Genomic DNA, 12,299 nt, shown 5'->3' with positions numbered 1-12,299 from the left:
GCATTAGCTGAAATTGGTAGGAAGACCGTGAAGGGCATTACACTATTACGGGGGGGGGGGGGGAATGCATATTCTGAAGAACAGCTATTTGGGGAAGTTGACAAGCAGGTTGAGATCCGAAGGTGCCCCCTCACTTTTTATAATTCTACTAATCTTTTTAAAAACCAACTATTTTTGCAATAAATAAATAAAAACCATTCAAATATAAATCCCACAGTTCAAGATGCATCTTTTAATTCTGTGTGCGAGAACTGGCATATAGCGGAGAAATAGCTCTGTATAAACCACAATGTATCCGAGGGGTGGTTTTTTTAGACTTTTGTGCTAAATGAGTCTTACAGGTAACCTTTTCAAAATGCCATGGAAGGGAGAGAGAAAGAGGATACAGCTGGCTTGGAATTACTGTTTGAAGGGAGCAACTGCAGGAATGGGAGAGGAGAGGAGCCAGCACATTATGCTCTGTGAATTTGCCAAGACTGGGAGTGGGATAGAAGGGAACATGTTGCAGGCTTCTATTATACCTTTGAGATGTGTCAGAGCCTTAGTGGCATGAGCATGTCACTGCCAAGAAGCCAGAAGTGATAACGCCTTAAAACCGGAGTGCTTTTCCTGAAAGATAAAAGGCCTGACAGCAAAATCCAGAAGGGTACTGTCAGTTCAACATGAAGTCCCAGAGTGCCCTTAGAGAGCAAGCACAGCTTGTCAGATAAGGATGAGGTAGGTGAGGGCAAACTTTTCACAAGCCACCTTAAGATGTAACAACCATTTCCCTTTCTGCACCAGGCCTCTCCTCAGTTACAGGTGTATGTTTGTGCTTAGTCCACTAAACAGTAGAAAGACAGTTTTATGGGCAGTTTTTACTGGACAGGTTGCCCAGGGCATATGGAAGATGGCAAACTGCAGAAGACATACCTGCACCAACATAGGTTAAATATACCCCTTCCTTTGTTTAGAGAACGGGCATGTCAAGCATCGTGTGCAATGCTTACAAATATTTCCTTTTCCTGCATTGCAGTACAGTGGTACCTCAGGTTACATATGCTTCAGGTTACATATGCTTCAGGTTACACACTCCGCTAACCCAGAAATAGTGCTTCAGGTTAAGAACTTTGCTTCAGAATAAGAACAGAAATTGTGCTCCGGCGGCGCAACAGCAGTGGGAGGCCCCTTTAGCTAAAGTGGTGCTTCAGGTTAAGAACAGTTTCAGGTTAAGAACGGACCTCCAGAACGAATTAAGTACTTAACCCGAGGTACCACTGTACCTGTAATGATTATTTGAGCCAAACATTGTGGTGGCTTATAAGTTTGCATTTCGAATAGTGGTTGAAGGAGAATGCTTTTTTAAAACACAACTAGAGCAAGCCCACCAGATGTTAGTCATTTTAGAGCTTCCCCTCACGTCTCATCATATAAGCACAGTCCAACAGGAAATCCTTGTGTACCAAGAGTCATTTCTACTTTGACAATTATCGCTCTTAAAGAAAAGCATTTAATGAACCAGCCCAAAGCACTGGGCCATTAACACAAAAGAGAGTTGATCACTGACTACAGTGGCCATTTCTCTTCTCCTCTAAAATGACACCTATTTAAGTACTAACCGTTAAGGCTTTTAGTGAGCTTTCCATTACCTCTTCACATGATAAAGCAGCTACTCCATGCAATTCAGTAACTCTGGAAGTCAAAATGCAAGGTGCATTTACCAAAATACTCTCTTTCATCCCTCCCCCCCCCCCACAGAAAGCAGATGACAGAGAGAAAAGGCAAGAAGCCCATCGGTTCCATTTTGATGCTATGTGATGCACCTTAATATGTTGATGGAGGACGACGTACTACACATTTGCTTGGTCTCAGATACTGTATTCGAGCCTGCGAGGGCCGGGGGGGGGAGGGTATTGTTCCTGTGCTATTTGTAAATGTTGCATTGGTTTTAATTTATTTGTAAAGTGTTAAAATCAAGCCTGTTTCACTTGGCCCTCCAATAATTGGTTGTATATATACTGATAGACGTTTTCTCTTTCTTTTTAAAAAAGCTGTAAAATCTGCTTTAATAATGGATCATACTGCATGTGTTCAATTGTTTGCATATCCTCACTGTGACGACTGATGAAAAGGAAGTCGTATGTAAATTTCAGAAGTGAGTTTCAGTCAGCAAAATCCCCATTAGTGCTACTTGAGTAAGACTTGTCACTTACAGATTCCACAAATGTGAATTGCATTTTTATAATTGTCAGATGAGTGAAGATATCTCATGCTATTCTGACTGTCCTCCAGGGTGTTTGATCTGTAGTTCTCTGGGTTACTCAGCTTTGTATGAATCTACGCAGCCAATCAAGTGAGAGGAAAGGCTGTAAATTGGAAGATACAAACACCCTAATAAGAAAAAGAAACTGGTCACAATGTCTATTAATATATTAATATTTTTAAGATGGAAGTATATAATTCAACTTCTATTTTAAATTATGCCTTCCTAAAGTGGAATAATTTTGCATGGCTTACTCATGGTTATCATGTAATTGCACTAAAGATTAATCATGATAAAAGTTGACCAATAAGGTGAAGTTATTGGGAAAGGAATAAGGAAAGAATCCGCCATGGAAAAATATGTTGTATGATCTTTCCAAATTCACTTATAATCAAGGGCTGAACTGTGCTGTATTTTCATATAATCATACCAAACCAATTATTTAATTTTTTTGCATTTGGCATGAACAAAGAGAATTCCAGCTAAGTTTAAGAATCATTTTCCAAAAAGGAGGTATGGGCTTTTTTATTAAACAGATTTTGTTGGAAACATACTTTGTATAATATGGTTGTTCCTTTATTCTTAGAGATTTATTTATAATTGACCATGATTTGAAAACTGTTGTTCTGCATTCCTAATAAATGGCATCTATTAAGTTAAATCATGCATGTTGGCTTAGTTTATGGATGGTGAATCTAAATGTTGCTTCTTTTCAATACAACATCTGTGCTCTCTGTGTGGCCCCTTGAATCAACCATTGAATCAATCTTGTCATTTCGGCATTGACCTGTAAAGGAAAATCAAAAGGGGAAAAAATGAGTCGGAGAAACGGGAAACACATGAACATGTGAAGCTGTCTTATGCTGAGTTACTCAGGCCGTTGGTCTACTCTGACAGCAACTCTCCTAGGTCTCACACACCAGTAGTCTTTCCTAAGCTTCTGGCTTGAATTTGTTTCACATGAAGACGCCAGAAACTGAACCTGGGATCATCTATATGTAGAGCAAACTGTATGCAAAATCGTCCCCAGTCATGACTGCATTTGCTTTACTTCTTCCCAGTCTTGGCACTTCCTGGGACAGTAGCAAGAGAGAAGTGCAAATTTGCCCTGGTTTTGAAACTCGTTTTCTATCTAGTTGCCACAGGCCTTGCTTATTAGAGAAAGCTTGATGGAGTCTTCTGCCCACATGTTGTATGACTGCTATTAACTGATCTAGAACAGGGGTAGGGAACCGTTTTCAGCCTAGGAGCCACTTTTCCTTGCGAGGAACCTTCCAAGTGCCACATGCCAGTGGGAACAGAGACAAAAGTAGGTGGAGGAAAGCATGTGACAACCTTCGGTAGGACACATCCAAGCCATGCAAAAGTCAATGAGATTTCTATAAAGCTTCTTATTTATTTGCTGTGCTTAAAATCCACATTTTCCCCCCAAGGAGCTCAAAGCGGCATACATGGTTCTCCCCCTACTCATTTAATCCCTGCAATGGCCCTGTGAGGTAGGTTAGGCTGAGAGACTGTGAGCTTCATGCCTGAGTGGGGATTTGAACCATGGGTTTCCCAGGTCCTAGTATAACACTCTAACCCAGGCTTCCTTAACCTCAGCCCTCCATATGTTTTTGGCCTACAACTCGCATGATCCCTAGCTAGCAGGACCAGTGGTCAGGGATGATGGGAATTGTAGTCTCAAAACATCTGGAAGGCCAAGATTGAGGAAGCCTGCTCTAACCACTAAACCACACTGGCAGCTTGCAAACAAGAGGCATTTTTACAGGTCAAGGGCACATTTCAGCCAAGCAAAAGCATTCCAAGAATGCGCAAAGCTGGAATCATGACAAGTAGTCAGTGTCAAGGATAGGCTAAGTAGAGAGGTCTGGAGAGCCACACTTGCCCTCAGTAACTGAGGTTCCTCATCCCTGCTCCTGGCAGTAGGGCAAACAGAGTCTCCTGTGGTGCACTCCAAATATAGAGAAAGTAGGCTTTGTACGGAGCTATTTCCATCCATTTTATATCACTGATAATACACAGAGAAAGCTATAGGGAGTATTACAGGGATTTTGTATTAATGCTACAGTTTGGTGGTTGTACCAAGGGTAAGAAATGCCTGAAATATCTCATCTCACACTGAGATGTTTAACTTTTGAGGGGAAAGGACAAGGGTGCACATTCGGGGTAGTCTATAAACTGACTATTCCTATGTCTTGTGGCCCCAGATTTCCCAAATGTGATAGGTAAGGTTTCAAAAATGAATCTCAAAGAGTACACCAAAACATGAAACTGAACGTTGGAAAAATCCAGGACAGATAAAAGTTCTTCTTCATGCAGCACATAGTTAGAACTATGCAAGTTGCTCCCACAGGAGGCAGTGATGGCCACCAGCTTAGATGGCTTTGAGAGGATCGGACAAATTCATGGAGGAGAAAGCTATCAATGGCTACTAGCCATGATGGCTATGCTCTGCCTCCACAGCTGGAGGCAGCAATGCTTCCGAATATCAGTTGCTGGAAACAACAGGAGAAGAGAGTGCTCTTGAATTCGAGTCCTGCTTGTGGGCTTCCAATAGCCATCTGGTTGGCCTCTGTGAGAACAGGATGCTGGACTAGTTGAGCCATTTGGTCTGATCCAATAGGCTGTTCTTATTCCAAGAAGCCACTAGTGTGGAAGTTGTTTTCTTCTCTCTATTCTAATAATGTGTTCACTGCTTGAGAACCATGCCCGTCTTTCTTTAAAACAGTGATGCAAGAGTAGGTCTTACTGGTTTTGTTTGTTATTATGCTATGTATTTTTGTGTTTTTATATTGTAAACTGCCCTGTGATCTTAGGGTGAAGGGCAGTATTAAAAAAACCCCAATGAATAAAATTTATAATAAATGCAATTAAACAAAAAATAAATAAAATACTGTTCATCACCTTTTAGATTTTTACCAAATCGTTTGTTAGGTCCATGGGATGCACAACCTCTTGAGTGTTGTACCACCTGAGTCTCGGCTAAAATGAATGGAGCTTGTATCGTCAGAACAATTTGAGGTTCACCACTTTTATAAAGCTATGCCTGGACAGTGTTCTTTATAGCAGGAAGAGCACAATGTAATTATAAAACTGACAGATTAGTGGATAGGGAAAAAAAACATTCTAGCGTTACTTCGGTTGCTTACCCCATTTTAATGGTAAGAAAACATGTGTTGCCTCTTTGCGATGTTCCAACTCTTAGCAGTAACATCAATAAGCTCCACTGCAAACAATAGTAGCACTGCTCAAGTTCAAAACTGATTGTTCAAGTATAGTTAAAAAAAAAATTATGGCAAATCCAAATAAGCTAACTATGAATCATTCTGCTGGTGAGCAGTGTTGGAAGACATCTTTAGCTTCCAGCAAAAAGTGAGCAATCCCACATGTAAATTTTTGGATACAATCTTGTGTTTAAATTCCTAAATAGCTTTGACTTCAGTGTAAAAATTTTGTACTCAGCAAAACAGCTGCTTGGAGTTTTTAAAGCTCTCCAGACAACTGTCTAGCAGATGCAGGGTTTTTTTTTAAGTATAGCATGTTACGTTGCAGTTCAGATGGTTAGTCTAGATGAGCCTGGAGGTGCCTTTGTCAGCTGTTTACTATTCATGTGTACTGATCATGTGTAGTGTTCCTAGCTGTAAAGACTCCATTTGGGCATATTTTTCTCTCCTAGTCTTGCTTTGGTTTGGAAACTCTAAAGACAGAATCCTATGGAGCCAAAGTTTGCAGGGACAAATATGTCACTGAATTCAACCTACTGCTGTGAGGAATAATTCTCCTTTCCCCCAACACACACACCCCAATTGATTTATGTAAATCAGATCACAATGTGCCAAGAGAAGATTCACCTGCCTAAGGATGCCTCTGCACAGAAGCTTCATGCAAATGCCTTTTGGGAATGCACACTAACCATGCAAATGTGGGGGGCCTGTATCTTTTGTTCCACAGAGCAGCTAACAGAGGTCGCATCAGATTCGCATTGGAAATGCACCACTTCTGAGCCACCTGCATTGGGGTCTTGGTGCAGAGCTCCAAAATGCAGGGAAAAACAGGTGAGGCAAGCTCAAGTCTCAGCTGGAGATTGGTAGAAGCAAGGTCAGTCTTTCAGAGGCAGCATCGCTCCATGGTAGAGCAATCCTTTGCATGCAGAATCCCACAAGTTCTGTACCCAGCATATCCAATTAATTGGGTCAGATACCAGGCGATGGCAGAGACCTCTGCCTGAGGTTCTGGTCAGCAGCTGCCAATCAGAGTAGACAATGCTGAGCTAGATGGACAAATAGTCTGACCTGGCACACGGCAGATTTGTGTGTTCCTAGATGTACCTTGAATCTGTAATGCACTCTGCGTATTGTTTGTGTGTGAGGCGGGCGGCTTATTATAAATAAGCTATGTTTTCAAGGCAGAGATGCATCCTTGACTTCTGAAGCATGAGGAGCCACCGCAGATTTGGGCCAAACTAAGCATATGCACGACTGAGCATTTCTGGGATAAGGGTCTATAATTTGCACGTGTATAAATGTCTCTCACCTGTATATTAGAGGCTTAGGGAATCTCATGTTTTGCTGTGAATAATGATGGTACAATTACACTGGAGAGACACTGTGCTTCTTAATCCTCACTGACTGGCAGTCACAAGTTTTAGCCAGCTTGTATAAATTATTTCACAGGTGCTTATCTCTGTAGTGCCAAAACAGAGCCACCTAGGTTTAGAGTGACCTGGCCATATTGGAGACCATTCTTCCTGGATCACACATATGTTAACAGCCACTATTTCAGTAAATCAGTGTGGGGGTTCCACTTTCAGAACAGTTTGTTTCCAGTTGGCATAACTAGTTGTGCATTTTATTTTTATTCCTAGATGGAAACCTACCCTAGAATCTGACATAAGAAGTGCCATGGCTCGCAGCCAGTTGAGATTTATTTCTGCATGCTGGTATTACCCCCAAAGCTGAACCTGCATGGTTATATGTTCTACTTGATCACTTAAGACTGCTGTATATTGAGAATTCTGCAAAAACAAAACAAAACAATACCAGTGAGGAAAAATGGGGGGGGGGATGGCTGAAAAAGAGCCACAGGCCCCCTCTGTTTCTCTTATTGATCTATTCTTCTCTCTCTCTCTCCTTAGTGGTTAATTTTCCCTTATCCTTCCACACACACTTCTAGGGATAATTATCCACTGAGCGGGAGATGGGTAGATAAGGGGAGTAGAAACTTCCTTTCACTATCCCCTCCAGCTAGAAGAAATTAATCAGCTAAGAAGAGGAAGACATCTATACTGCTTGATATGTATAGATGCTAATTTGGAAATAATTAATGCAAATTGCAATATAGTACACCTCTCCTTAATGGGTGTGAGCAGGTGAGCCAGGTACTAGCTGTTGATGGGCTGCTTCAAGTCTTCTATGATTCTGCTGCCACTTCACATGGTTGTTTATCTTAAAAGCCCTTCGAAGTAAAAAGTTTATTATTATTATTTAGAGAGAGAGAGAGAATAAGTGTGTGTGTTGCCTAACACATGATGGCTGTAGGCAACTTAAAATTAAAACAAAGCATACAACACTACAAGATACTTTTTTATTTATTTAAACAGCATCAGCAGACACTTTGCAACAGAGGACTCTCCTCTGGAAAATAGGACACTTGCCACCCTCCCTCCAGCCTTCTCAGCCTATTGATGGGGGTGTGATCAATTAGCAGGGAAAGTTCCCATGTGGTGAGTGCAACAGGTTAGCAGTGACTGGCCAAAGGTCACCCAGCCAGCTTCTGTGCTGAGTGAGAATTTGAACCCTGGTCTCTCCCAGGTCCTAGTCCAACACTGAAACCATTGGACCACCCTATGTATACTGAGGGCAGTATGGAGAATAGCAACACCCTCAACAGCCGTCCCAGTTACACCTACACAGGGAGGTAGCACAAGTTTTGAGCTGGAAGCAGCTGCTTTAGCCTGAGTGCAAGCAGAATTGTTAACAAGTTGCATTTCTGTCACTCAAGGTGACTTTTAACACTAGCATTCTAGCTTTGCTGAATAACATGGCCTTTATACAGTGCTATTTTTCTTGAAAAAGAGGTGCCAGAACTCACCATGAACGCCTCCCTTGTTCTCTTATAATGGCAATGGTACCCACCTGAGAGATGCCAGAGCTGAGTTCCGGCTGAAAAAAGGCCTGACTTTATATCTATATAGTTTGTTTCATTCATTTAAGTTTCACAGGCTAACAGCAACTACATCTCCAACTAGGTGTATATACATAAAGAGGTTCAGGATACCTAAGAGGGAAATAGCACAATAGTTTTACAGTAAAGCATGTAGCTCAGATGTCTGAAAATCCTGTGGCTGTGCTTACCCTATGAAGAAACTGCAGGGGGGGGGGAGAATTACAAAGAGAAATGCAAATTAGCACCAAGCTTATGACCCTGACTTCTACAGCACTGATGCAGCATCTTCAATGCCCAGGATCCTATTCTGCCAGAGAGGGGCTATTAGATGAAATGGCGCCATCTGCTGCACCAAAAATACACATTTGATACCTCTATTTCCTGTGTTGCTAGCTCGTTTCCAGCCCATCCCCCTATTTAACTTCATACGAGATTCATAGGCTCCTCTAAAATGCTGTGCAAATCGAAAGTGTGCACAATTTTGTCACCATTAGACCTTGCACGTCTGGAAAAAAAAAGATGTACAAAAGCTAGCAAATTACTTTTGTTCGGTTTGGGTAAAGATGGCTAAGCTACCAACACAATAATAATAATAGTAATACAAAAAAAATCAAAGTGGCTAAAACACATTAGGACAACACCAGAATTCATAAGAGATGGAATCTATTGTTGTTCAAGCTCTAGTGAGTAAGCTTAGCCATTAAAACAGATATCAAAAGGCAACCTTTATAAGTGTCCATCTAATTTACAGGCAGTTTATTGGATTTACTAGCTCTTTGGATTCAGTTGCAAATTGCTTCCTTAAGTACTGAAACCCTGACAAGTGAAATACTGCCATCAGGATACCAACTGCAAAACAATATTGATCACTAAAGTTTGTATTGGCAGGTGTGCCCATTCCTGTGCATGCTATTGAGAATATGCATTATTCTCAAGTAATTGACTTGTCAGATTTAATAATCATAGGAGTTTGTGTGATGCACACATGAACTCGTATAACCTTACTACATTGAAAGCCTGAGACCAGGGCTTGTCTTTAACTCACAGTTTTTGTAAAGCACCTAGAACTTTGAGGCCATTCATAAGTATCATCACCCTTTTCAATATTGTTTAGGAGCAAGTTTGCAGGGAAAGCTCTGCTGTCAAACCTTGCCTCAAAGGTTGAGGTAGTAAGAAGGGCAGAAGTGATGATAGGCTTGCAAAAGTGGGATTATCATACACCCAGAAAATGAGGGAGAGGACGGACCAAAGCTGCAAGCTTTCTGAAGACAGTTTCAATGTGATTATGGCAAACAGCCCTATAGTGAATTCTGAATTATGTGTTCTCAGCCGCTATTCCCACACCTTCATTTTCCAAATGTCTCAGATGTTTCCACTGGAAAACTGGTTGGGAACATTTTCTTGAAATCATTAGAATCAGCTTAAGCTTAGAATGGCAACAACAGAGCAGGGCTTTGGGGCAGAAGTTAAGGTCCACAAACAGTGGAATGAGCAGAAGCCACACACACAGCAGGAATGACTTATCACATTTTTAAATATGTGAAGTCATTACACATTGGCATCTAGCGAGGAGGTTCAAAGTCCAAAGACTAACATTATCTAACTAGATTTTAGCTTTCTTCCACCACTTTGCTGCAACCAAAAAAAAAAGGAAAAGCTGTTGAGAAGAGATTGTGGCTCGTGGGAGAGAAGCAGCATGATAAGCCAAATATTGCTGCTGGACCAGGAATGGAGACGGATGAAGAAAGGACACAAAACAATCCAGTTCTTCCCTCTGGAGTGGTGCAGGGATCTCCTAGATGGAATGTGTGTGCTCACACTCATAGTGGCTCTCCAATTACTGGCAGGAAATAGTTACAGTTCTCTGGAACCAAGACTTTGACAGCAGCAAAGGCTCAGTCCTGGTGTGCATTTTCAATGTTGGGACACAACCCTGAAACTTCTCTGGTTAAGAGTAGGTGGCAGCAGCAGCTCTGAACAGATGCAGAGTGCATTTGCCTCACCCCTCAGGAACTACTTATTAGGTTTGTATCCTGCCTTTCCACATCAGCCATGGCCCAGTGTCTCTGCATCAGCAACAGGGTGGGTGGAGGGAGGACAGCAGCCACATGAGAGGGCATTGTTTCCAGGCAGACTTTGATCTTCGGGAGTGCCCTTCCTTTAGGAGCTGAGCACGGTTTAGAACAGGGGTGCTAGCCCACGTGGTGCCCTCCAGGCAGTGGCGTAGCGTGGGGGGTGCAGGGGGGGCCGGCCGCACCGGGCGCAACATCTGGGGGTTAGGGAAATCCACGGGTTAGGGGGCGCAAATCCATGGGTTAGGGGGCGCAAATTACTTGCCTTGCCCCGGGTGCTGATAACCCACGCTACGCCATTGCCTCCAGGTGCTGCGGGATACAATTCCCATCAGCCCCGGCCAACATGGCCCATGGCCGGGGATGTTGGGAATCGTAGTCCACAACATCTGGAGGGCCACGCAGCGTTGGCTGCCCCCGGTCAAGACCACCAGCTGCAGAAGGCATCCATCAGCCAACCGATCAAGGATGCTTCTTCCTGAATGTTTCCAAAGCAGCCACTGCTTGCGCATTTTTGCCGTCCACGCAGAGCATGTCCCGTAGGAAGGAAGGACCTTATCTGAACGACCGTCCAGATCGAGATGGATCCGTTCGGTCGCGGGTGTATGGGAGGGTGTGTGTATCGCTGTTTGTTTGCTTCGGCCCCTCCAGTCGCAGAAGATGGGACAGAAGTTAATCCGACCAAAAGTGCGATCATCTTAACTCACTGGGTTTCTCTCGGGCAAGCGCGATGAGCAAAACGCAGTCAAGGCGGAGGCGCGATCGGCGGGGATTTGCACTTCCACTGAGTCAGGAACTTGTATCGGCGGCAATTGGGGAGAGAGACGCGCGCTTTTGGAAAGGGAGACGCCGGGAGGGACACTGCCGCGCCCTGTGAGCTCTCGAAACACGGAGAGAAACGCGTGAATCGTGGAAGAACACCGAGGATTTTGCGCTTCGACTGGGGAGCCCAGAGCTTCTCATCCCCGGACAGCCGGGTCTCGGAGCCCACCTCGCAGGGTTGATGTGACGATTAAGGGAAGGCAACCGTGCGTTGCCAGGACTCAAGCGAGTCTACAGATGGCGCTCCCTTGGCCCCAACTCCAGCTCCTCCAGCTGACAGCAAAGGCAAAGGCATTTTGTGTATGCTCAGAAACGCTCTCGCCTTTAGTGTGGCTTCATGGGAGGCCTGGCATTGGTTTCTGAGGCCAACCCTCTCTTGGGCAGTCTGTTAAATTAACCTCGTCCACTCTCCTTCCTATTGCTATGCGCAAAAATAAGGACCGCCAACCCCCTTTTCATTTCCTATCTCAGAAAAAAAAGGATAAATCACCCCTTTTCCTATTTCTCCCTAGCCCTTTCAGTTGTTACCCCTTTTTTTCTTTTCACTTCCCCCAAAATTCCCCCCTCTCCAATCAGTCGCAGCCTTTTCTCCATTGATTTTTACAAGAGTGTCCCACCTTTGCTCCAGGGAGCTCAAGGTGGAAACAGAGACGCCTCTTCCCGCTTCCTCGTGTTATCCTCACAACAACCCTGTCAAGGACACACAATATTTTATTCCAGTTGGGGGCATAGATCTTGGCAGTGGCGTAGCGTGGGTTGTCAGCACCCGGGGCAAGGCAAGTAATTTGCGCCCCCTACCCCTACCCCCCAGATGTTGCGCCCGGTGCGGCCGGCCCCCCTGCACCCCCCACGCTACGCCACTGGATCTTGGGATTTCCCCGATTTGGTGCCGTTTTGGCTACACAGGCAACGCCACTCCTCGCCTTACATCGGGAGTAAGAGGTGGTGGCAATTAAACGCGGCCGAGGCGGCGATGTCGTTATTAAGAGTGGCGG

At 43.8% G+C, this 12,299-nt stretch overlaps 1 protein-coding gene across 1 annotated transcript in view; it reads left to right on the top strand.

Annotated features, from left to right (window-relative positions):
* The window catches only part of ITFG1 (integrin alpha FG-GAP repeat containing 1), a gene marked incomplete at its 5' end in the record, with an annotated part of 112,292 nt that extends 109,389 nt beyond the window's left edge, over positions 1-2,903 (top strand). Inside the window, one exon of the mRNA XM_081870245.1 lies at positions 1,738-2,903. Coding sequence (XP_081726371.1) covers positions 1,738-1,797 — 60 coding nt within the window. The 3' untranslated portion in view covers positions 1,798-2,903. The remainder of the gene's footprint in view (positions 1-1,737) is intronic.
* Between the last annotated feature and the right edge of the window lie 9,396 nt (positions 2,904-12,299).

This window comes from Podarcis erhardii, assembly GCF_964252035.2.
Source record: "Podarcis erhardii genome assembly, chromosome: 7".
NCBI lineage: Eukaryota > Metazoa > Chordata > Lepidosauria > Squamata > Lacertidae > Podarcis > Podarcis erhardii.
Note: the sequence above shows the minus strand (reverse complement) of the source record. Positions and strands in the feature narration are given on the sequence as shown.